The sequence below is a fragment of the Neopsephotus bourkii genome, unplaced genomic scaffold (assembly GCF_033783945.1).
Source record: "Neopsephotus bourkii isolate Nb327-2 ecotype Australia unplaced genomic scaffold, CSIRO-AGI_Nbou_v1 NB_1655, whole genome shotgun sequence".
Classification (NCBI taxonomy): Eukaryota; Metazoa; Chordata; class Aves; order Psittaciformes; family Psittacidae; genus Neopsephotus; species Neopsephotus bourkii.
In genome coordinates, this window is record NW_026902129.1 from 6,920,686 (window position 1) to 6,945,804 (window position 25,119).

General features: G+C 42.6%; 1 protein-coding gene across 3 annotated transcripts in view; it reads right to left on the reverse strand.

Moving 5' to 3' along the window:
- The window catches only part of TNS3 (tensin 3), a 90,267-nt gene that overhangs the window by 25,395 nt on the left and 39,753 nt on the right, over positions 1 to 25,119 (reverse strand). For 2 of the 3 annotated variants that reach the window (XM_061374985.1, XM_061374984.1), the window contains exons 13-15: positions 18,243 to 18,421; positions 17,760 to 17,877; positions 17,581 to 17,670 (exon numbers count right to left, since the gene is read on the reverse strand). In XM_061374985.1, the coding sequence (XP_061230969.1) occupies positions 17,581 to 17,670; positions 17,760 to 17,877; positions 18,243 to 18,421 (387 nt within the window). The remainder of the gene's footprint in view (positions 1 to 17,580; positions 17,671 to 17,759; positions 17,878 to 18,242; positions 18,422 to 25,119) is intronic. The other variant, XM_061374986.1, reaches the window with a different exon arrangement.

The window sequence follows — 25,119 nt, forward strand, 5'->3', positions numbered from 1 at the left end:
AAGGAAAGGTAGAGCAAGGATCAGAGACAACCTAAGCCTTTAGTAGTAAGAACAACCTATCTAGAGACACAGTGGATGGCTCCGTGCATTGAAGTGTGTAAGACAAAAAGTACTGGATAAAGATCTTCAAGCACATTTTATGAGAGAGGTTTGTTTAGGAATGCTTCTTTCCAAACCTTAAAACTACAAAAGGAGAAAAGTGGAAAAAGCTTCATCAGAGAAACAATCAATGAAAGCAAAAACACCATCGAAGTACAGAGCAGGCACGATTTTAGTTCTTCTAAGTCATTTTGCCCACTTTTCAGTAAAGGAAATGCAGATGGAAAGATCATCTGGAAAGTCACAGTTTCAAAGGAAACACTGGAGCAAGGAAGAGAGCTTCAGTGGAAGAAGAGGTACTGACATGCAACATCCAGTGACAGCTAATTGGACTGGATGAAGCGAAAAGGAGCACACAATTCCAACTGCACAGTGTGAGTATGGAGAAGCAGAGGCTTGTGCTACTCCGAAGAGCCAAAAACCCTGGAAAAAGTGAATTCATGACAAAAGGATTTGGCTCCCTTGAAAAAGAGTCCCTCCGGCAGCTGACAGAGTGCTAACAACACAATTGGCACCAGTGAAGCTCCTTCACAACCTCTATACAGCTCACAGGAAAGCCCAGAGTTAACAATCCCTGCATATGGAGAAAGGAGACAGCAAGTCTCCTGAACCAGTTCACAAACTGACACCTTTTCAAGTCCTTGGCACTGCAAGGTTCTTAGGGGACAGCCATCTTCACTTTCTCCTCTCTTTTCCAAATGCTCAGGTGCCAAAATTAGTGAGACTGAGATAATGCTGAAACTCTTTGGCTTTCAACTCTGTAACTGCGACCTTTTATACTTGCTATATTCTGCTTTCAGTTTCACAAAAATACAGTGATCAGAATTATTCCCTTCTGTGAAATCCACAAACTTTGGCCCCATTGTTCCTTCCTCCCCATACAGTATGTGGAAATCACCAAACAATCCTCAAGCTCTTGTCTTTTATCATTTCACCTGCCAAGGGAATGATTTTGTCACCTCTTTTTGCACAGTACATGCGACCCTTTCCAACACAAATTGTTCCATCTCTCATTCAGGGCTAAATCCCCCAAGCTCTTGCTGCTAGCCAGCTTCCACCATTACTTCTTAAGTGTTTCAAAAATAAGAGCTCTGAGAACATGTCATTTACTCTATTAGTGTTTCTTTTGGTGGAGAAGAGTTAACACAACTATGCTAACCTAAACCATCAGGATGTCAGGATGTCAGGATGATGGAGCTAGGTTTTTTCCAGTGATGTCCAGTGATAGGACAAGGGGCAATGGGTGTAAACTGGAGCATAGGAGGTTCCATGTGAACACCAGGAAAAACTTCTTTACTGTGAGAGTGACGGAGCACTGGAAAGGGTTGCCCAGGGGGGTTATGGAGTCTCCTACGTTGGAGATATTCAAGGCCCGCCTGGACAAGTTCCTGTGTAATGTACTTTAGGTTACCCTGCTCTTGCAGGGGGTTGGACTAGATGATCTCTTGAGGTCCCTTCCAACCCTTGGGATTCTGTGAAAAGCACATTCTGTGAAAAGCCATACGCACTGAAAGAAAACTCCAAGCTACCCCAGGCAGCAACAAAAGACCTTCCTGTTCATTGTCCCTGAAAAAGGAGTTCTTTATCAGGAACAGTAGCGATAGGACAAGGGGTGATGGGTTCAAACTGAAACAGGGAAGTTCAGATTAGATACAGGGAAGAAGCTCTTCCCTGTGAGGGTGCTGAGGCGCTGGCACAGGGTGCCCAGTGAAGCTGTGGCTGCCCCATCCCTGGCAGTGTTCAAGGCCAGGTTGGATGGGGCTCAGAGCAACCTGGTCTAGTGTGAGGTGTCCCTGCCCAAGGCAGGGGGACTGGAACCGGATATCTTAAGGTCCTTTCTAACCCAAACCAGTCTGGGATCTGTGTTCTATGCTCTTCACATTTCTGACAGGACAGATTTGGAGAGTTTATAGTTTAGAAAACAGGTAATCCATTGAGAAACTTTTCCAAGTAACAACTTGTAGCCTGATGCAATCACTGTTATTGTTGCCTTATGTTCCAGCAATCTCTCCCCAAAACCTGCAGCAACCAATTGCTGAATCAGCACATTTTGCCCACTGTAGTCACCATGCTATACAAAGTTTCCACTGCCACAGAGGAGCTCTGAGGGCAGGTGAAAATCTGCAACATTTTCTACAAGTACATTTTATAAACAAAGTGGATTTTACACTGAAGGTTAGTCAGGTATTTTACTGGCTATAGCCACAGAAATCCTGCTTTCAACAGTATTTCTTCAAAACTCTTAGTTATTTAGAAAAAAAAAAATAATAATCCTAAAAGACTAACACAGTTTATATTTTCATGGGTTTTGCTTTTTAGGTCACCTAAAGATAGCTAAACCAACCACCGAACAACCAGAGTACGGAGACTCCGTTTTGCTCCAATGAATCCCCCCTCCCACAACTGAGTATTACCAAATCACAAGAAAATTTGAAATCCACCTTTCTAATTTGCTTTAGAAAAGCTGAGAACTCTTTTCCAGCTCAACACCCAGTGCAGCTCCTGACCCTTTTCAGCAGGGCACACACCCTGCTTTGGAGACCAGTGACTGGAAAAGAAAGGGCAGTTTAGGGATAAAAAACAGGAGGTTTTAGTTTTGGGGGAGGTTGTTTTTTCTGTTGTTTCTATTTTTATTTATCTATTTTTAATGGGTGGAACAGGATCAGTTTCTCTGCTGGCCTGGAACTTGCTGGGGTTTATGCACATCCGTAACATCTTCACAACTGCCTGTGTTATTCCAGAAGGAAACATGTCATGAGCCAAAATCATGTACTATCGCAGAGGCACCGGTAGTTCCCCTACTTTGCCAAGCTCCACCATTAGCAAACAGATGTAACAGGGTCTTTTTCAAGCTTGTCAAAGAAAAGACAAAGTTAGTAATGCCTGGAGATTCTGCTAATGCCTGTTTGGATCAACACTCTGTTGAGTAACCAGGTCAGCCAGGCTGAACCTGGAGAAGCTATGAAGATGGTGGCTCCATCATCCACATACTAACCCCTATGCGCCTCAAAGGTCAGCTTCAATTGCTTCATTAAACAGCACTGAGAAGGATCTCAGTGGAATATGTACTATGTGCTTGGCTCTTACAGAAAACACAACAGAGTGGTGCCTGACAACCTGAGAAACAAAACAGCAAATCTGGAGAGGTGGTTAAGTATTTCTCATTGACATTTATTTGGTGGCAGAAATAACACATGCAACAGAACGCAAACTGTTGGTAATTAAAGCTAAGCCACGCTGCAGGACTGATGGCTTCTAACTTCATGTGATTATTTACTGTGTGCATTTAGACAGCGTTCACTGTGCTTCGGGAACCTTTCAGATGCATTTATTTAGAATAATAAAAAAGTCCGTTCTTGCATTTTGCCTGAAGAGAGCTGTAAATCAGCCCCATTGCCCCCCAAGGAACTACCCTTGGCACAGCAGCCATCCCCACCAAGCCCTGGATGAGCCAGGCTGGATCTCTGCCACCTCCACAGGAGACTGCGGCCTGCTGGCAAGATGGCTGGGTGCACACTGGGACATTCCTGTGTTCCAGCAACTTCCAGCTCCCATAACAGCCCACAGAGGCTTCTGTCAGTAACAAACAAATGCAGGCTCTGAAGCTATGCCAGGGGTCAGCTTATCTCCAGGCAACCCTAGAATTAGGGAATTAATTGCACTTACCCTCTGCCCCTGTCTGCACAGGGATAAGTATCAACAGGATGATTTACCAGACCCCACTTCCCCCCACCCATAGTCGCTGTCCTCAAGGTCTCACTCTCCAGCTTCTTTTCTGAGGAAATAGCATTTCCCTTGACAGACCCTTCCACCAATTTTCAGATGCTTTGTGTCATACATCCATTCAAAAATACCAAAACACAAATAACTCGTATTTGCCAAATACAAGCTGCAATTCAGCATCTCGAAAGCAGTAAAATTCTTATCACACCTTTCTGAAAGTCCCTTTTTATACTCATTTATTATCTTCCCAAATACCAGTAGGGGAAAAAAGAAAAGGAGCTTCCCCAGGGACTAAAGCAATCAGTTGCACATGTCTTCTCATGTATTTTAAAAGGTCTTGCAGATGCTCTGCTATTGACTTAAAGCATAGTTTTGCTGCCTTAGGAATGCAAATCAGCTGCAGAGGCATCTCCTCAAGCCATCCGGGTCACATGCAAACAAAAAATGTGACATTTATCAAACCCCTCTTAAAGAGAGCACCACAGTCAGTCCATAACACAGAAACACAAGCACTACATTCTGCCTTGAAGTACAGCAGATCATGGTACATGAACAGATCATGACACAGTGATGAACCAAGCCAGACCCAACAAAACCACCAGAATCTAATTATTAACATGCCCGCAACTAAGTTTGCACAGCAAATTAGTTTAGTTCAGTGGCTTTAGACACAGCCAATTCCATTCTTATTGTGGTTTATCTCCTGATGGAATTTCAGATATTCACATTGCGAATATGACAATTTTCATCAAACTGCAAAATTAAATTGCAATAGCTTTAGAAAAAACCCACTAGGAATCAGAAGTGTACAAACTGGTACCTTCAGGATAAACAGCAATACTTTCTCAGGCAGAATGCCCTGAAAGACCTTTCAAGAAAGGAGAGTAAAACATCTGCCCTGTCCTCCCAACTTCATTAGCTACTGAAATTGCTTGAGATGTGGGAGATGCAGGTCCAGGTTGTCCGTACTGAACTGAAAAATGCAGCTCCTGTCTACTGAGAGAGCCAGGGCAAAGGGGGCAAGGGGAGAGGTAGAGGGGGCAAACTGGAGCAAATACTGAGCAAATGATGAAGGGACTGAGCTTGGGGCTGACTTTCTGGTATTGCTGGAAAGCAAGCACCAAATGACATTTTCAATTGCATGGCATCTAAGGTGAAAAAGAGGGGAAGAGATAGTTTGAACTCCCCTTTTCCTGTCTCAGTCCAGTTCCCTGGTGCCACCAGGCACCAGAGAGGTCCAGGTATGCAGCTTTTGACATCTGAGGCATACTTATTAGCACAAAGAGTGGAAGCAATCAAACTGATGTCTGGACGTTCTACCCCAAGTCCGACTTTGGTCCTGCTCTTCTACTGCCTTAACGTGCCCCTCTTTAACCTGTTCACTTTTCTGGAGTCACAAATGGCTGAGCTCAGTTCACTGCAGCCTGAATACCAAAAGCCAGGGCCTTCTTTTTAGTTCTGAAATGGCATACCTAAACAAATTTCCATTTTAGAACCAGAAAAGGAACTGATTTTTCAGAAGCTGCTTTTAATCATCTGAAATTGAAACAAGTAAAACCAAGCTCAGTTCAGTGTATCTCCAGTATCATGTAAAAGGATGAGAAGTGAAGCTACCAAATGATTACCTGGTCTGCCTCTTCAGGATTATGATTCAGTAACTAGGGTTGCAGCTCACACAAGCATCTGCTGCTACCAACTTGCATTAAGGCCAGAAGAATCAGGCACTTTAAGGTATTCTCGTGCATCCTGCCCATGATACCGTACAATTGTTGGCTGCTTTAGAACTGTATTATATTTTGATGGGAAATCCAGATACATTTTACATGTATATTTTACATGTACTGCCTGAATTAGAAGCATTAACTCTGCCAATGCTCATGGCACAATACACTGTTTTTCCCATTAAGCAAGAAAGCAGGAAAACTATGTGATATTCCTCGTTAAGGAGAGACTTATGTTTACAAAGTCATTTCATTTTTCATGCTTTTGAAAGGAAACTTAATGCTGCAGCCACATTACCAGCAATTCCTCAGGGGCGGGAAAAGAATCAGCCTGGACAAACTTACTGCACATAGTCAGCAATTACATATGTTCCGGGCAGGCTCCATTTCTTCTACTTTGAAAAAGAAACAAAACAAAAAGCCACCACCATACAAAGCAGCGTTAAGTCTTCCTCAGCAGAAAAATCACTTCCTAAAGCTCATGAACCCTGCCCCATGCCCTCTGTCACTCCATTAGCGACCGCAGGAAAAAACCTCATACTGACAAATCTTGTCTGCAAAGCTTTTCGCTTTCTCTGTGGCCTCCAAACGTTACTACATACCCACACAAGGATAATTCTTACCCCTACTTCTTTCCTCCAGCGTTTGCAGATCACATTTCACGGCCGCCGCGCGGTGCTCGGAACGCGGCCAGCGGAACTCAAGACCCACAGAACGAGTTTTCAGGCCGAGGGAAAGGCACGGCAAAGAGGGGCAGAAAGGAAGCGAGAACCTACCTATGGAGGCCATCATGACAGAAGGTCTTTCACGGAGCATGGGATGGGTAAGATCTCTGTTCCCTCCCGCCGAGCCGGTCGTGCCGCTCAGGGAGCGGAGCAGCCGGAGGCTTGGGAAAAGCCATTTCCCACATTTGCCAGCTCTGATACCATTCGCTCTCCCCCGAGGGTTCAAACTTCACTGCAAAGAGGATTTCAGTGTCTGCGGTGAAAGAAAGCCAGGCTCCTGCTCTCAATGCAGCCACTCAGCTGAAAACAGCCCGAGTTCGCTCCATCCAGGCGGAAAGTAACTCGGCAGTTGTTGCTGGGCCGGGCCAGCCCCGCCGCTGGGGCTCACACAGACTGCCCATTCAGTGCATCCCGCCCCGCTGGCTCCACCTCGCCTGCTCTGACTTTGTTCTCTCCCCCAGCTCTCGCAGGGGCTCACGCCGCCTCCCGCACGCCCAGCGCCGCTACCATCGCATCCTCCGCAGCCACAGCCGAGGGAGGCAGGGGCACGGCGGGGGCGCAGAGCTCAGACTCCTGCTGCTGCACACACGCCGCAGCGTTTGGTTCTGTTTGGCTGTTTTAAGTAGATGCCCAGTTCCCCCAGCACTTCCTTGGACCTCACAGGTTTCTTTCTTTCAAGGAGATGCAGGACATGTAACCAATACCAGTCAGATCACAGAATCACAGACTGGTTTGAGTTGGAAGGGGCCTTGAGATCATCCAGTTCCAGCCCCCTGCCATGGGCAGGGACACCTCACACTAGACCAGGTTGCTTCCAGCTCCTTCCAACCTGGCCTTGAACACTGCCAGGGATGGGGCAGCCACAGCTTCTCCAGACACCCTGTGCCAGTGCCTCAGCACCTTCACAGGGAAGAGCTTCTGCCTAAGAGCTCATCTCAGTCTCCCCTCTAGCAGGTTAAAGCCATTCCCCTTGGCCTGTCCCTACAGGCCTTGTCCAAAGCCCCTCTCCAGGTTTCCTGTTGCCTCTTCAGGCCCTGGAGCTGCTCTAAGGTCTTCCCTTAAGGAGCCTTCTCTTCTCCAGCCTGGCTCCAGAGCAGAGCTGCTCCAGCCCTCACAGCATCTTCAGGCCCTCCTCTGGACTCACTCCAGCAGCTCCACATCCCTCTTGTGCTGTTGCCCCAGAGCTGGATCAGGACTGCGGGGGGGGGGGGAGGGGGGTGTCTCCCCAGAGCACAGCAGAGGGGGGGAATCCGATCCCTCGACCAGTGCTGCTCATGCTCTGGGGGTGCAACCCACCACATCGGGGGGGTCTGGGATCAATCACACACTGTGGCTGGGTCATTGGGAGCCTCTCCTTACCCAACACAAGTACTTCCCCTCAGGGCTGCTCCATCCAGTCTCCACTCAGCCTGTGTTTGTGCCTGGGATTGCCTCAAACCAGTGCCCCAACTTGCACTTGGCACTGTTGAACTTCATGAGGTTCGCACGATCCCACCTTTCCAGCGTGTCAAGGTCCCTCTGGATGGCATTCCTTCCCTCCAGCATGCCAACCACACCACACAGCTTGGTGTCATCAGCAACTTGCTGAGGGTGCATTCAATTCCACTGTCCCTGACAAAGATGTTAATGTGGATCAAAGCCCAGTTGCTCTATGATGCCAAACTAGCTCAATACTCTCCAATAATTTAGGCTCTAGAGCTCTGAATAAAGTTTGACTCACTTCCCAGGATTTCTTTCACAAAACACCACGTGCAACCCTACAGTGTTGCATTCAACACCACCCCATCATTGTTCAGAGCAGGTTTTATTTACGGGTCAGGAAGATGAGTGGAAGCACTGCAGCGCTGCAATGGGCAGCACATTTCCTCCCCAGATTGTTCTTCAGTGGCCCAGGGCACCGGGTTTTCTGAAAGGATGACTATAGGAAATTACTTGATATGGACAGAAACAAATATGTCCATTTAAAGCTTTCCTGTACTCAGTTGCTTTCAAACAGCAACATATTCTGAATGTGTGTACTAAACACTTTTGATAGCTTTAAAATATACCTATTTGCTTGATTATACAGATGAGTACTGGTAAACTAATTAAAATGTTCTCTTCTTCAACAGACCAAAAGGTAAACTAAATGACCCTATATAAGAATACACTCACTCCTGCCACTGATTTTTTGCATAGTAGCTGCTTATATTAAATACTTTCAAAACGTTTGCATCCAGGAGATCCAAGCAGCAAGGATGAGTTGTGATATACCTCATATTCCCAGACAAATCATGAGGAACAATCCTTGCCACAGCATCAGAAATGGTTATTAATGCAGCAGTCCACAACTGCCATCAGTTACTTTGATTAATTTAATAGACAATTACACTCTTTCTTTGTCTTGGATGCTTCCTGGCAGAAGTAAATGCAGTCAAACACAGGCTTCAAGCTCCTATGAACAATAATTATTAGACAAAATTGCTCTCCATAGAAAGCATTCCTGGCTCTGCATAAAAAAAGCACTGTAATCACAGGAAACCTTTGGATGTCCCATTTCCTTCCCAGTTTTCAAGTCTTGGAAGCTTTGCTTGCTCAGCTGTTTACACTTGATGAATTAGAAGAGAACAGAGACAGTAACACTGAACCAAGAAGATAACAGTGGTCCAAGACACCACTTTGGAAGGCTGGGTGTTCATTTCCAAAGTAAGCTATGAATGCAATCTAAACAGAAACCAGGCAGTTAAAAGTCATTTGCGTATTTGACTTTTCTCCACACTGTATCAAATCCATCCTTAAGGTTTTTTTTTGCATGGGGCTTTCTAACAGAATCAGACTTGCTTATCCTTAGGGGTCTGTTCATCAGAGACACGAACACTTAACAATAAACATAAGGTGCTTGACAGTAAAGTTCACCCTTTGTTTGCCCTTCTGTCACAAATTCAAAGTTTCAACCAGCTGAGGTGAGTTCCAGGGAAGAAAACAACCAATCTGAAATTCTAAAGCCAGGAAATCTAAAGGGCCAGACTGGAATCTTATTGTATAGAAAAGCATAGAAGTAAGAGTTAGGGAAGGGGCTGTTGGATGTCTCCAGTGAGGAGCTAGTTAGATTTAGGTAAGTGCAGTTTGTAAGGTAATGCCATCCCAAAAGGAAGACTTACTTGGCAAGGATAATTAAGTTTCCTGACTGTGGCAGACACAGCACAGAGAAATCAGTTCTTCCATCCTCTGCTGGGTGGTAGCATTTACTCGCACAGCAAGGCCTATGTACTTCTCCTAGGTAAAGTGCACAAGATTCCCAGTTTCATCAGAAACATCACACTACAAGATCTATATAAAGTGGCTTAAAATGCAGGTTTTGAATTGTAACATGCACCTTTCTCAACAGGAAACCCTGCAGGAAGGTGGCTAAGCTGTGGCCCTCAGGCACAAACACAGCAAACCCCATGATTTGTGAAGGAATGGCATATGTTTCCCTGCTGCTCCTACAACTGACAGAAATGTGGGAGTCAGTCTCAAGTGACACTACACTCAGAGTTTGTCTGCTACGTATCTAAATATGAACAGCTTTGTGAATTAACACGCCTATGTCAGGCATAGAAAAACACAGACTGATTTCAGTATCTCCTCTTCTGCGAGAGGGAATGAACACGAAGAGAAGTAGTGTAGGGGAGAACAGCATCTTAAAGAACACAGCAATATGGCTTTTGGACTGTAAACACTGAAATGGGACTGAACGTGTATTTCCTCACTCAACACCGGCAGGTCTGTGATTCTGAAATTACAGACCACCTTTGACTTGTGACTGCAGCAGACCAGACCAGTCCTTCCCAGGCACCCAAACAAAGCATCCTCTTTAAGACTTGAGTAGTTTTAAAAAGGTGTGCTCACAGCTGCACTTCAGTTCTTAGAGCTTTCTTGTCTTCTGGCCTTCCCTTAAATTACATGGATGACTCCAGCACATCACTCATCAAATGCCACGTCACATAGTACAAGACCTCACCCTGGAAAATCTGAAAAACCTTGTTCCATGTATGGGCTGGTTTCAGCTGGGATAGAGTTAATTTTCTTCCCAGCAGCTGGTGCAGTGCTGTGTTTGGGCTTTAGTCTGAGAACAATGCTGGTAACATACTCATGGTTTAGTTGTTGCTAAGTAGCACTTACCCTGATCAAGGACTTTTCAGTCTCATGCTCTGCCAGTGAGGAGGGGTACAAGAAGCTGGGAGGGAGTAGAGACAGGACACCTGACCCAAACTAGCCAAAGGGGTATTCCATACCATAGCATGTCATGCCCAGGACAGAAACTGGGGGGAGTTACCTGTACAGACCTGTCCAGACCCAAGTGATCACATACTATGTCAAGGCACTGAAGTCGCAATATTTGCTCTGCTTGTTGCAATGCTGATTGCCTGCTGAACTCAGCGCCCTCAGCACTGGGCAGGGGGAGCAAGAGGAGGATTCCTCAGACTGTAAAGTGCCAGAGCTGTGACCATTACTCCTAACACACCCTTGCTTTGGTATTCTCTTCTGATGACCCATGGGCACCTATTTTCTGACCTGCTTTTTCCTCCTAGAGTAACTTGGCCTGAAGTTTCCAAAATACATCAATTTTCTGGATGCCGTATGAAACCAGTTCTTTGACAGGCAGGTATTTACAAGTCTCTTAGGGCACCTACTTGATAAACTCACTCTGGTGCTGAGCAATGACCTAAACAAACTGGTTGTATGTTACGCTTCCTGAAGAGCAAATATAAACTGGAATGAAATTTCTAGAACAAGCATTGCATACAAAGGACATATTATGAATGTGTTAAATATTCTCTATTTTCTTTTCTAATGTTTTCTTAAACTTCATCTTCTTTTTCAAACACCCTTTATAATAAATTCAATGCCAAAATGCTTTGGTGATTTAACACGGGTAGGCAGAGGTTTCAAGCTGCTAGGCTGCCACTCAGACACAGAAGTAAACGGTAAGGTAAAAGAAATAAGTTTAAGCACAGCAGAAACCTTTTCATTAACACTGTAGTTCGCTGTTTCATACAGTGTTTGAGCTTGATCTTGTAATTCCAAGGGAGGGGAACACATCCTGAGGTCCCTTCTAATTGTACAGGTCTCAGCTTTCATTAAAATGCACAGATTATGCCTGCCTTAGCATGAGGCAGTTTTATCAACTCTCTGTCATCTCCCCACTGGGCATCAAATCCATTTGCAAAGAACTACAACCAACAGACACCCTTCAAAAGCACTGAAAGGTATTAATAACACTCTCTTTTGACCAGATATGAAAGCATCAAAACAACATCAATGAAACAAGAAAACCACAACCAATGTGTAATCTCAAGCTGGTTTTAAAACACTCCCACTGTTTTCAAGAACAAAAAATATTTTGCTAATCTTTGGATAACATTTCATTGTGACCAAGTATGGAATGGATTTAGAATCTAATGCAATCCATTCCAGGAAACTAGGAGCTGCATCTACTCTCCACCATCAATACAGACGGGTTCTTACATTGAGTTTTCTTACAAAACTTCAGTACCAAGAATGGCATCTTTTGACAGCTTTAACATATTGGCCATAGAATAACACGTACATTGTTCCATTGCTTCTTCATCACATACTATCTTCCATGGACTTGGTACTGCCTAGCTTTTTATATTCAGGTACGTGTATTCGTAACCCTTACTCCTCTGAATCAATGGCATGCCAGAACTTTTGATGAATGGCTAAAATATGTACAGACTTTGTAAAGGTCTATGTGAAAATATGTAAGATGGCTATAAACAAAACCAGTCCATATTTAGCTAGCTAAACGAATTAACCTCTAAAACATTTCACTCTTATCTCTAAGCCAGAGATGAAAGTTCTCCTAAATTATTCAGTGCACTGGCAGAGTACCTCTCATGGAAATCTTAGCCAAATGAGTGGGGAAAAAACCCTCAATTAAATCTGCTTATCAAACAGCTTAGTTGTAAACACCTAAGCTTTAAGTATTTTGGTTAATATAACTCACTAAAAGCAGGCACAGACTACAAATATTTTGAGTTATTTTCTGTTTCAATTTGGTGCTTCTTTTACAAGATATTTTCCTCCATTTGGACAGATGTGACTTAAATGAAACCATTAAACTATTCATCATGTGAGATGGAACATTATTACTTGCTGTGAATTTGAACTGAAATCGCTGCTAATAAGCACTGCTGCTTATTCTGCAAGCCAGACAAGATACAGAGTTTCCATGTTTGTATCTGATGGATATGTTAAGAACTGTATTATAATGAGTAGTGGAAAAGGAAGGAAGCCTGGGACAACAAAGACTTGAAAATACACCAGATCATCTCTAGACTTTGTGCAATAAAAGGTCTGCATAATGATTACGCTTGTTCAGCTGAATATGCCAATGAAACTAATCCACGGAGGAAAAAGTGTGACCCAGATCATAAAGCATCAAAACAAAATATTGACTTCAGTGTTTACAACGGACAAGAAGTGGTCCCTGAACATCTATGACTGCTTTACAGCATTCCACATGCTCCTTCTGAAAGACCTGATTAAGTTCATGCTGGTAGAATCCAAACAGGAGAACAGATTCCTTTCCTACTTGCTTCTGAAGCCTATGGAGGCTTCATATGCACTACTAAATGATATAAACAATCATAACTAAGAAACACCAGCTGTTTCACTATACATATATTGTGGAGGTGGGCACTCTACTTAGTCACAAGACAAACATGTCAAGGCCAATTGCAGGACAACAAAAAACCATCACACAGATCTTGCTACCTGCCTTGTAGTAAAGATTATACTTTTCTTGTCTCTCCTTGTCCTTCTTATTGCTCCTTGATAGCCTCACTGTTTAAAACTAACCAACAAACAGCAGAAAACAGAACCACCCCAAAAAATCCCCAACCCCAAAATCACAACAGCAAAACCCCAAATGTACCTTTTGGAGGACAGAGCCTATGATAACCATGCACTGAAGTGGATGCACTGAGCAAATAAACGCAGATGTCTGGAAAAAGATCCATACCTTTGTCTAGTTTTGGATGCACATAGCTTATATGAGCAGTTAAGGGGGAGAGAGGAAGGGAGGTATAAATAAATATTATAGGTAACATTTATGTATTGTGGAGAAAGGTTTTGCACATCATAAACTGGGATTTTTTCCCCTCTCACAAATTTGTATCACTTTTCTTCCCTATGCTACTAACCCTCCTAACACATGAAAATGTTTTCAGTTCAGAACCTTGGCTTTTTTATCAACCAACCGAACAGTGCATTTCATTTCCCTTGCAACTCAGTGGCTCAAAGAAATTGCAATCATAGGATAACAGTCTGAAATTCCAACAGTCTAGAATTATAATCAGTAATAGATTTATGCACTGATGAGGGTATCTGCTAGGTTGTGGCTTTGCCTTCAGAGAGGTTTAGAAAATACTCATCATCCTACAGGGTAATGGAACAGACTAAGCCTTGGTTAGTCAGTGGGAGGAATTTAGGATTACAATGTCTGTGTTCAGATAAAAACAGAGTCTATATGAGAAAAACTGTGGAATTCCAGCAGACTTGAGGAGTTCCATGAGAGCCTGAGGAAAAAAGCTGATTTTTGGACAATTTTTAGAAAAGATGCAGCTCATACGTGTATCAGAAAGTTTCAGTACAGCACCTGGGCTAACTCCATGGTGGGTATGAAAAGGCAAGGCCTTACACATGCTTGAAAGCTCTGAGATTCCTCATACCAGCAGCAGTGTTATCATTCCACCAGATGCACTGCTTGAACTATGCAAGTTTATTTAGGTTGTTCAGAAAAGACGGAAAACAAGACATCACATCTTTCCATCAGTACATGGATAAAGGATTAGAGACAATCTGCCCTTGTTTCACAGACCCCTGCCTTCTGCTGCAACACAGAGCCCGTTTGTGAGGGCACATTTTCTGCAAAGCTCTATCTATGCTTTGGCCAGGGCTGAGGAAGAGGCAGCTCCTCCTGTCCAGCCTGAGGGGTGGAGTGGCAGGGGTGGTGAGCCAAAGTTCAGTCTTCTGGCAAAGAGCTTGTTATGGTTTTGTTACTTCTACATACAAAGGGACTTCAATTAGCTGCATGCTGTCTAAGATAAGAGAGCCTTTATAAGCTTCCAAATGGCCTACGAATAGTGCTTCTGTTCCTCCACTGATGTGTGGGACTCTCCAGAGGATATACAATGGCTATTGTGTTACTCAGAAAGTTCTATCTGGAGCCTGCTTTTTCATGGGGTATTTATCTAGCCAATTTATTGACTGCTCAAGTTTGCCTTTAGAAACAAGGTGTCTTTAAAAAGGTAATTCAGAATGAACTGCAAGGGTGCTGCATTACTTGCAAGCTATGTAAAGTGAGGAAAAGGGCAGTGAAACCATGGCAGGAAGCGATCACTAGAGCAGCAACACTGACACCTGTTTCTAGGGGGCACATGCAGGATGTGTTAAAGAAACCTGTGGGGAGTAAGAAGAGGTAAAGCACAGATAATGAAAGGGAAACACATCAATCATAGAATGATTTGGGTTGGAAGGGACCTTAAAGGCCAACCAGTTCCAACCCCATGCCACTAGACCAGGTTGTTCCAAACCCTGTCCAACCCGGCTTTGAAACATAACACTGATATGTAACAGCACTGGACTGACTTTTCCTAACAAACTGCTTTCCCCTGGAAAGAAAACTAAGATTTCTAGGGCTAACAGAGCACCATTTTATACAGGGTTTTGTCAGGATTCAGTGAGGATAGTGCCCTTCACCTCAATAAATAGTTTAAGAATTAGATGGATACAAGATACAAAGTACACAGTTTATAACAAGAATTATTTACAAAAGAACAGATAATTTTATCACTTTTGTATAATAAGAACTGGATGTCATTGTAATTCTTGACTACAGAATACACAAAAGCATGTAAAAAGTATACTCTTATAAAACCACAGTAGTTCTCCCTTGATATGATATGTGCTAACAACAATGAAACCTATTCTCTCCAAGGAAGTGGGGAGGAAATAAGATAGTAATATATCTAGAAAACTGGTAGCCAGATGTTACAGCATCCTTGGAACTAGGAATGCAGGCAAGCAGCAAAGCTGACATGCAGAAGAAAACAATTCTGAATTCAAGGGTGAGCTGAACTGAGACAAAAGAGACAGTATCTTAATGGCAGAAATAAGAGTCCATGACTCCAAAGTCCTCAATCTGTTGAAAATCTCTGGAGAAGTCAGTATATTTCCCAACTTCTGCCAAAAGAAAACCCATGAAAGCATTCAAAAGAAAAGTAAGGCTCAAAAGAAAGTACTGAAAATTGGGGCTGTACGAATTCTTCCAAAGTCTGTTAGAGTCACCTTTGTCACATGGCATTAGAGCAGCCTCAACCACAGGAACAGCTGCTTCTGTTCCCTTCAGATTCTTGGCCTTATTCAACACACAAAACATGATGCTCTTGCTCTAGCCACACATTAAGGACTGATAGCAAAAGCAATGAGAAGGTGTTTTTTTCACTTCTTGCCGCAATCATAAGACACAGAAGCAAGTAAATACAGTAAATACTTACTGTAGATGCAGACAATAAAGTAGAATAGTGAAGGGAAAAGAGAAAAAAAACCCCAAATATATAAAGTAGGATTCTAATACTGCCTCTGGCAACAGAAGTTTCTGTGCTCTGCTGGGAAAGTCACCCAACTAACATTTCTTAGAGGTGCTTATTGCATGTTTTCTACTGACCCACCTCATACCCCTTTAACCTTAGTCTCAAAAGTACATTATGTTTGTGCCTAAAAGCAAAGCCGTGGACAGCTGAGCACTTAACCTGTAGCATTTAGTACATCTTGAGCATCATTTTTAAAGGGATATTCAAAGGGAAAATAACCTGCTTTGGTCTAAGGTAGAGTCATTATTTTTAGTGTCCCATTAATTGAGTATCTCCACCCAGCATTTGAGAGATGACAGCATTTGGAATTAAGCCAGAGAATCACCAACAAAATAGAGAAATACACTCAAAGCCACACAGTTTTGCAGGGCTAATTCTTAGCAACAGCAATGGAAACCATTTAACAACCAAGTGTTCAGTAGATGAACTCAGTGTAATTGATGAACCTGTAACTGATTTGCTGAAGCAGCCTTCTGAATACTACTAATTAAAGAGTTGAGAGAGTAAAGGGCAAAGCCACAGCAACTGAGCCATAAAGACATGTCTTGAATTGGGTAGAAGACTACTTTATTATTTTATGCTGTGTTGACATTATTTGCTTTTGACAGCTATTAAATGAGGCAAATTAAACAAGAAGTGCTGAATTCCAAAGTTAAAACCTCAACAATCGCTGTTATTGCATCAAACTCCACCATCACATTTATTGGAACCTCTACTATTAAGATCCTGCCTGAAAAGGCTAAAACTGTATTATATAAACTATATAGTACTATAACTATAAAACTACATATACATATTAATTGTCATCTGAACATCTTCTAAGGCATACCACTTAACTGAATGACTGTGATTTGTATTCAGGTTTTAAATAAATTACGTTAGCTTCCTTCAACATCCAGCACTTTCTGATGCAGGCACCTGAAATAGTATTATTTTAACTTACTGCTTTAGAATAGTTTTGCACAGAAAAGGTGGTGGCTAACAACAGCTTTGCTGCTGTTTTTAGCAGCAAAGAGTTAAGGCCTGAAAGAAGAATAATCCCATTAAATCTTGAACCATATAATCATCTATTATCAATTACTTTTCCATGCTGGGTCATTTATAAACTTTATTGTGACAAAAAAACCCTCTGGAACATTCATTCCTTTGATCAATGACCTACTTGACTTGAGCATAGCTACTGCCAAGCTCTATTGTCAGCTTCGCCTGCCTGGAAGGAGAGCAACATGGGTACCACCCCTCTTCCCTCAGATGGAAACAAAGCCTAGTAACAACCATAAAAAACTCAAGTCTCTTGACAGTACCACTCTGATATATCAAACATCAGCAGAGACATCATGGCACAATGACATCATGCAAACACATGCAGACAACAAGAGCAGGATAGCATCAAACACTGAGCTGCATTTCCTCTTATTGCCATGACACAACTGCCTGATTGATCCATGCCAATTTTTGACGCTGAACATGGGACTCCCTTGGATAATTCTTCATTGTTTACTTATTTTTTTGATGTGATTAAAATAGCACAGCTGAGTTCTATTTCTTCAACTTGCACATGTCTAAACTCATCAGGCCTATGTCCTACTTATAAAGGAATAACCACAACTGTGTTAGTTGCCTTCATGCTCAGTTCAGTTTCAAATTACTTAAGATGTAGGGGTATCTTACCGGGGTTGGTACCAGTTCTGTACAGCTCAGATGGGCTGCTGACCTTATGGCTGGAAGGGATATGCTGGTGGTACAGTGGAGGTGTTTTCACTAGGAGAGAAGGAAAAGCACAATTCCTCTTCAGTAACAGCTAAAATGTTAATAGGCTATTAAAATAAACAGAGACAGACATTCCTTACCATACGGTGTCTCTGGTGACAGGGGAAAAGCTGGTGTGGATGGGACAAGCTCATTTCCATTTTTTGTTGGGGAGAAGATTCCCCCATCTATTTCATCTTGGTAACAAGGAACAGCCATCTAGAAAAGGCACAAAAAAGGCAAAACTGAAGTGTGAAAATTCCCACTGAAGCCTACAACACAGTGGGGCATTTTTCACAAGATTACAGGAGGTTTTCTTAATCTGATCTACTGTTTCAGAAGACAGATCTTGGAAAACTGAAAAACATGCATAAAAACTGAGAACAGAGAGAACAAGAGCAGGACATCTTCAAACACTGCAACTGCATTTCTGAGGTAGCTACAGTCGTTTGTTCTTCTTATTGCCACAGTGCAACTGCCAAATAGTTTCACACAGAATTTGGACATTGAGCATGAACATGGGATTCCCCACTGGACGTCTGGTTCAATAATAAGTATTCCTTGGAAAATTCTTCATGGTTTACCTCATTGGTCTCCCCTAAAGGAATCGGTGACCCTGGGTTTACAGCCTGGTCTGCAGCAGGAGACTTCATCCATCCACACCTGGTATACGATGACTGCCCAGGGACATCGTTGTCATACTGCCCAACACTTAACTTTCTCATCCTTCTCCCTGTTGCATTGTCATCTTGTGTCCCTGGTGCTAAAAACAAACAGGTAAACTGATTAATAACCTCTATTTTAATTAGAGCTGTTAAAACAAAATCCACCATTGTACCTTCAGTGGTTCTGTTCACAGATGCTCATGAAATAACTGGTTTCATAACTGCTTTACAAAACCATACAGGTGGGGAAACAAAACAATCAGTCGTAGTTAGTCTTGCTGGCACAAGTTAGAACACATTTGCAGTACACCTGGTTCCAGACGAATAAGGCAGCACACTGCTTCATTTTTGGAAGAGGTTATCTCGGTGCCCCCGTTAGGGCCTGCCAGCAGGCGCCGCTATGGGCAGCCAAATGGGAAACCTCATCCCTAACACCCGGCAGCAAAACGATTGCTGCTTTCCAGGACGGCATTTCTCCTGAAAAAACAGCTTCTTTTTAGCTAACACACACTCCGGCCCTTCCTTATAAACACAGCTCACTGTATACCTTGTGTGTCACACATGGCAGTCACACTTAATCACAAAATCAGGTATCAGACACACACAGGAGCTGTACTGTAACCTGCTGGAGCCTGAGGAATGAGCACAGGAGTAAGCTGAGCCAGCAGAACAGTTGAGGATATTCAGGGACATAAAGCAGTATTTGTTTCCAAAGTCACTAGACGGCCATTAGATGTAGCTTTATGATTAGCAAGGCTTTATACAGTCATCCACTCCCACCAACAGACACTTTGAGAATATCCCTGTAGCAACTGCTTTTTCCACCCTTCTCAGTAAATGAACAAGAAGCATCCCACAGTAGTCTTTCCTGCGTCACAGGACAGTACAAACACAACTGCATGCCTAGCAACTTCTCAGATACTCATTCCACCTGAAAGGTTCTAGCCAGAGGAAAAGGGGCTAAATAATGTTTAAAATATGGAGGCTTAAAAAGTACTTTCATTTTCCAAGTTGTACCATAAAAACCATCTCAGCTGTGTCTTTTACAGGATGTGCTAGGTATATGTACATTGACTCCATAAAAGAAATAACTGGCTACATTTGGACCCTGATATTTAACCCTGTTGGTGGAATTTTCCAGAGTGACTAGTAGGATTTTATTTAGTTCTTGGCTTGAGTAGTGGTTACTATCATACTGGCTTTAACAGTAGCAGAGATGGATTTCTGAAAGTGTCTAATCCTGTAGTTTTGCAAGAGATTCATTAATATTTTTAGGATAAGCCACTACTTACCATCAGGTTATTCTTGTCTGTATTTTAATCTTATACCTGTTTTCCTATATAGAAACCTGTTTGAGCATTGATACCTTATAATTGTGCTATATAACCAAGGTGAAATGTCTGTAATACCTGCACTTATGTTGCACACCAGGTTTTACACCTTGGCTTCTGTCAGTTCTTCAGGATAGCAAATGGGCATGTGTGTAAGATGTCCATACCATCTTTCTCTACGGAAGTGTCTGGTTCAGCCCTCCTGCTGAGTTAGATGAATGGCACACTTTGGACTCCTGCTGCTCCATGATGGGGATGTGTAGGAGATGTGCTTTATCAACACATACTTACAGTTGGAAATGACTTTTAAATGACACCAAGCAATGAAAGTAAGTTCTTTCAGAAATCATCTTTGAAGAGAAATAGCTAATTCTCAAAGATATTTTGCATGCATAGACATGAGCCAACACTGTGCCCTTGTGGCCAAGAAGGCCAATGGCATCCTGGGGTGTATTAGAAGGGGGGTGGTTAGTAGGTCGAGAGAGGTCCTCCTTCCCCTCTACTCTGCCCTGATGAGACCACAACTGGAATACTGTGTCCAGTTCTGGGCCCCTCAGTTCGAGAAGGACAGGGACCTGCTGGAGAGAGTCCAGGGCAGGGCAACTAAGATGATGAAGGGAGTGGAGCATCTCCCTTATGAGGAAAGAGCTGGGTCTCTATAGTTTGGAGAAGAGGAGATTGAGGGGTGACCTTATTAGTGTATATAAATATATAAAGGGGGAGTGTCACGAGGATGGAGCCAGGCTCTTCTCAGTGGCAAACAATGATAGGACAAGGGGCAATGGGTGCAAACTGGAACACAAGAGGTTCCACTTAAACCTGAGAAGAAACTTCTTCTCAGTGAGGGTGACGGAACACTGGAACAGGCTGCCCAGGGAGGTTGTGGAGTCTCCTCCTCTGGAGACATTCAAAACCCGCCTGGACACGTTCCTGTGTAACCTTATCTAGGTGTTCCTGCTCTGGCAGGGGGATTGGACTAGATGATCTTTTGAGGTCCCTTCCAATCTCTAGCATACTGTGATACTGTAATAAAAACTCTCACAGACTTTTACTTTACTAGTTTTGCTAATGTACTTCAGAGTTGCCTCACTTAATGTTAACAGATGTTTAGAGTTACTAATTTAAAAGGTATCTTTTACAGCATAAAACATGAGGAGCCAAGACTTCCTAGAAGTCACATAATTTGGGTTTGTTCTTGTCATTTAGCTTTAAGTTTTGGCAAATCTTCATAAATATCCCAGGAGCACATATTTATTTCTCTGAAAGCATTTTGTAAACTCTCATTTCTCTCTGCTTCCCTTGTGAACTACAACAATGGATCTGTTTCCCCTGCAGAACAAATAACATTCAAACAGATTGGTACTGGAACAGCATCAGGCCTTTATCTTGTCAGATCGTTATCACCCTGCCATTGCTACAGCTAACAGAAGCACAGCCAGTGGTTAAAGGTTAATCTTTGTTTGGTTTCTTTAGCTGCTTAGCTTTCCTGGAGTACTATTGAGAAGTATCTGTAACTATTAAAGAAAACACCACTAAGCTCAAAATCTTGTCTGCAGTGGCATGTCAACAGTGCTTCATCTCATGTATTAACTGTTGTCCTGGCTAAACTTCAGAAACTATTGTTAATTCCTGATGTATTCTACATGTTTCTACATTCTGAGTGCATGAGGCACACCATTAAAAGGTCCATGTCTATATTCAGTTACCACAACAACTACTAAGATGAGGCTTACATGTTCCCACTTGATGGACAGGGCTTGTGGGCTAGCCTCAAACTCAGCTTTATGTGATAGTGGGGCAAGCACAGTCTATGCGGTAGGGCTCTCGATGGGAAGAACTATTCTTGTGGAGATGGAAACCAAACTGTACTGATATCCCTTCTTCCCATTATGGAAGTCAGCTATCTGCTGCTGCCCTTCTATTCCCCTGCATGTTTTTTCTTGATAGAGCCTTTTTATTTTTTTTCTAAGCAAAACCAATGTATTAGCTATAAAAAAAAAGACTTACTAAACATGTGGAGCCGGGACCAAAGCTGAACACAGTATTCCAGGTGTGGCCCGACAAGCACAGAATAGAGTGGGACAATGCATATCTTCATTACATACACTGAAATGAGTGCAAAGTGACTAAAAATCTTGTCAAAATATGAAATATAAACAAAATAATGGCAGAGTATAACAAGTGATGCAGAGAGTTCTGGCCTTCAGTGTCCTGCTTGACTAAAAATCCCTACTAAGCTGTAGTCAGATTTCAGTGTGAACTCTGCCTCTTTTTAGTTACAGTAGCATAAGAATACTATGCCAAAAAAAACAAACCAAACCAAACCATCCAAAATATTTAAAAGTCCCATGAAGATGTAAAGTTTGCACATTCTGTTCCATAACCCAGTTGAATCAATCATAACGTGTCTCTGTAGAAACTCCATCAACTTGGTCACCGAGAAACATTTATCTGTGGCTACATATATTGATATAGCAAACGCGAAATAGTCACAGTTTAGAGTTGTAAAATCAAGGTACAGACTAGTTTTCAGATGCTGGCCTCACAATGTCTGTACTGGCTACATAGCTACCGTGATCCCACGTTTTTCTAACTGCTGGCTTTGGTTTAAAGGAGTTTACAAAAACTCCGTATCGCTTACAAGTGACTAGACATGTCTTTGTACAGCCAAAAAAGTTGTAAGGCCTCCTACAATGCATCAAACCAACTTATCTTGCAGTATGGGTGGAAGAAATTCCTACCTGTAACTACCAAGTGACCTCAGGATTTATAAACCAGCTAACATTACTGTATATATTTGCACAGTGAGGGGGAATCAAAACTGGCTGAATAGCTTGACCGAGAGATGCCAGGTCTAGCAGGAGGACAGGAACCAGTGTACCCTAGATGTCCATACTGCAGCCACTCAGCACTAAGTTGAACATGAGCCAGCAACTGCGTGTTTGTGGCAAAGTTTAAAAACTGGAATTTAGTTGAAACTCCAATTTTGACTTAAAAACTTGGGTTTCAACTGTAGTTTAGCTAAAACCTCTATTTAAACTTCCCATTAACCACTGTAAAATTAACTCCAAGTCAGGTACCAACATTTTCCTGTGTGGTCAAAACTACAACAGGTTTTGTAGTGTTGTCAGCACATGCAAATAAGGCACACGAGGATGTGGACAAGCTTTGTTCTCCTGTTAGCTTACAGCTTATTTCAGATGGCCTGGGTTTGCTCTCCCACAGAATATCAGAGTGAATGGGAACATCTGTAACAGTTCAATGTTTTTAAAAACTCTTATTTAATAAAGTATGCAAAAAGGGTTACTTCCCCTCTCCTTTGTCTGCAGATACAGTGCAGCATGAGTTACGATACCATAATCTGGACCATCTTCAAAGATTTCTTTTTGACAGAGAAGAGAGCTCTGAAGATGTTCCAGACACTTGCAGTCAGATGTTTAATCACCTCATTTGTATTCATTTTGCATGTTGGGATTTTTTTGAGGGAGGGAAAATGCCTTTGTTTAACGCTCAATTCTTTACTGACCTGATCAACTACATATAAACCCCACGCAAAGTCTAAAGCTGTATGAATGGTGTACCTGCATTGTCCCCACCACATTAGGTGACCTAAGGATGTTTTGTTTTTTTTCAAACACTCAATGCATGCAGAGGAATTAGAATTAGCTGAGAGCAACAACATAATTTCAACCTTCTGGAAATTACCGTCCTTCTCTTCCTCAGGCTGCCTGATTCAGAGGGACATGCATCTCTGTGACAGCAATAGAGACACGCTATCTCCAAGCGTTGAATGCAAGTGCCCATGTGCTCTGCCTTAGTTTGATCACATAATCTTTCACCTGCTTCTAATGTTTTTCTTAAGATGAAAGTTGTAACATTTTAAGAGTGAAAAGGTGGAGGCAGGGATTAGCCATGGGTGACAGTAATGGTAAGTTAGCTTTCTAGGTAGAAGCAAAATGTAGTTTTGGCTTTCCTTCTCTACCCAGTAAGCATAAGCTTTGTGACAGAAGATGGATGGTCCCAGGAAATAAGTTTTACAAAGGATCTTTAACAGTAAGCTGAGGTCATATGCTATTAGGTATGAAAGAACACATGTAAAGTAAAGGGGGACCATATGGCTGCAGACAAACCGTTACAAACACAAAAACATTTCCTCAGGCTACAAACTTTGGTGTTATTTAAAATTCAGAACTACTGCAGCACTCTCTTACTAGTAAATGGCACCATAATTTACTACCAGAAACTCATCTCCATGTAAATCAGCTCATGTAAAAGCAAGAAATTGGAAATCTTAATATACATGCATTTATACAGTGCACTGTTTGACCTCTGAATAGCAACACACAAAGCACTGAAGGAGAAAAGAGACACTGTTCTACATGGTGCATGAAGACACATCCTAGAAAAAGAAATTCAAGGATCACTGCTCCTTCCTGTCCTCAGAAACTCTTAGCACTTAACCCAAGATGGCATTTTGACAGAACCCAGAACTTGGCTACATAGGCAATCTGTAGTTTGTGACACATTAACCTGTGTTAAGGGCACGTGTATAAAAACCTCCGGGAAGAAGCGCGACAGGAGATGTAGCTGCCCGTCTGTCAATCAGTGCAAAAACGTGCCAGCAAAGAGAGGTAAGAATGCACCATAATGTACATCCCAGCTGACACACACATTCCACTCCTAAGCTTATTCTTCCCTGTTTGCAGAGCACTGGAAACATGCACATACTTTCTTAAGGCATACATTTTCTGCACACTCATGCAGGAAACCAGATAACTTGACCATCCTCTTGTAATTCAAGCCTCTGGTTAGACACACACACAATCCATCATGTCAGTCCCATTCATCTCCAGTTCTGTTTGCTCTCGCTCACTCACAACACCTCATTCACTCATTCAACCTCACTCAGAGCCATTCAGCCCTCATCTGCTAACTCCCTTCAGCACAGGCCAACAGGCCAACTCATGCTTTTTATATACTTTGTTAGGTCAAGGACTGTTTAAGTCCCAGGGTACAGGGCTCCCCCTAAAACCTGTGTAAGCCCAACTATCATCAGTGAACAACTGCTGGTTTGGTTATGCTTTACTCATGGCTATCATCTCATCCCCATGGCAGTCCACATTTCCTTGTACTAGTAACTACACCTCCTGTGCTGCAGCAGTTTCAACAGCTAATTAAGTGTCCTGGACAATCTCCTGCTTATCCCGATCCTTTGAGTCTACTCCAAGGTAAGTTAACCATATCCAGCAGGCCCTGTACTCTGCTACCACCAATTGGCAATGAACAACGTATCATTTTTATTTTAAGGGATAATTTAGCTTGTATTATGTATTTTTCTTTCTAGTGTACCGTATTTACAGCCTTTCACTGCAAATATGCTGAGTACTTCAGCTTCACTGCATATGTGTGAACGTGCAGGAATGGAGCTGGACTTAACTGATGCTTCAGCTGCACACTGTGGAAGG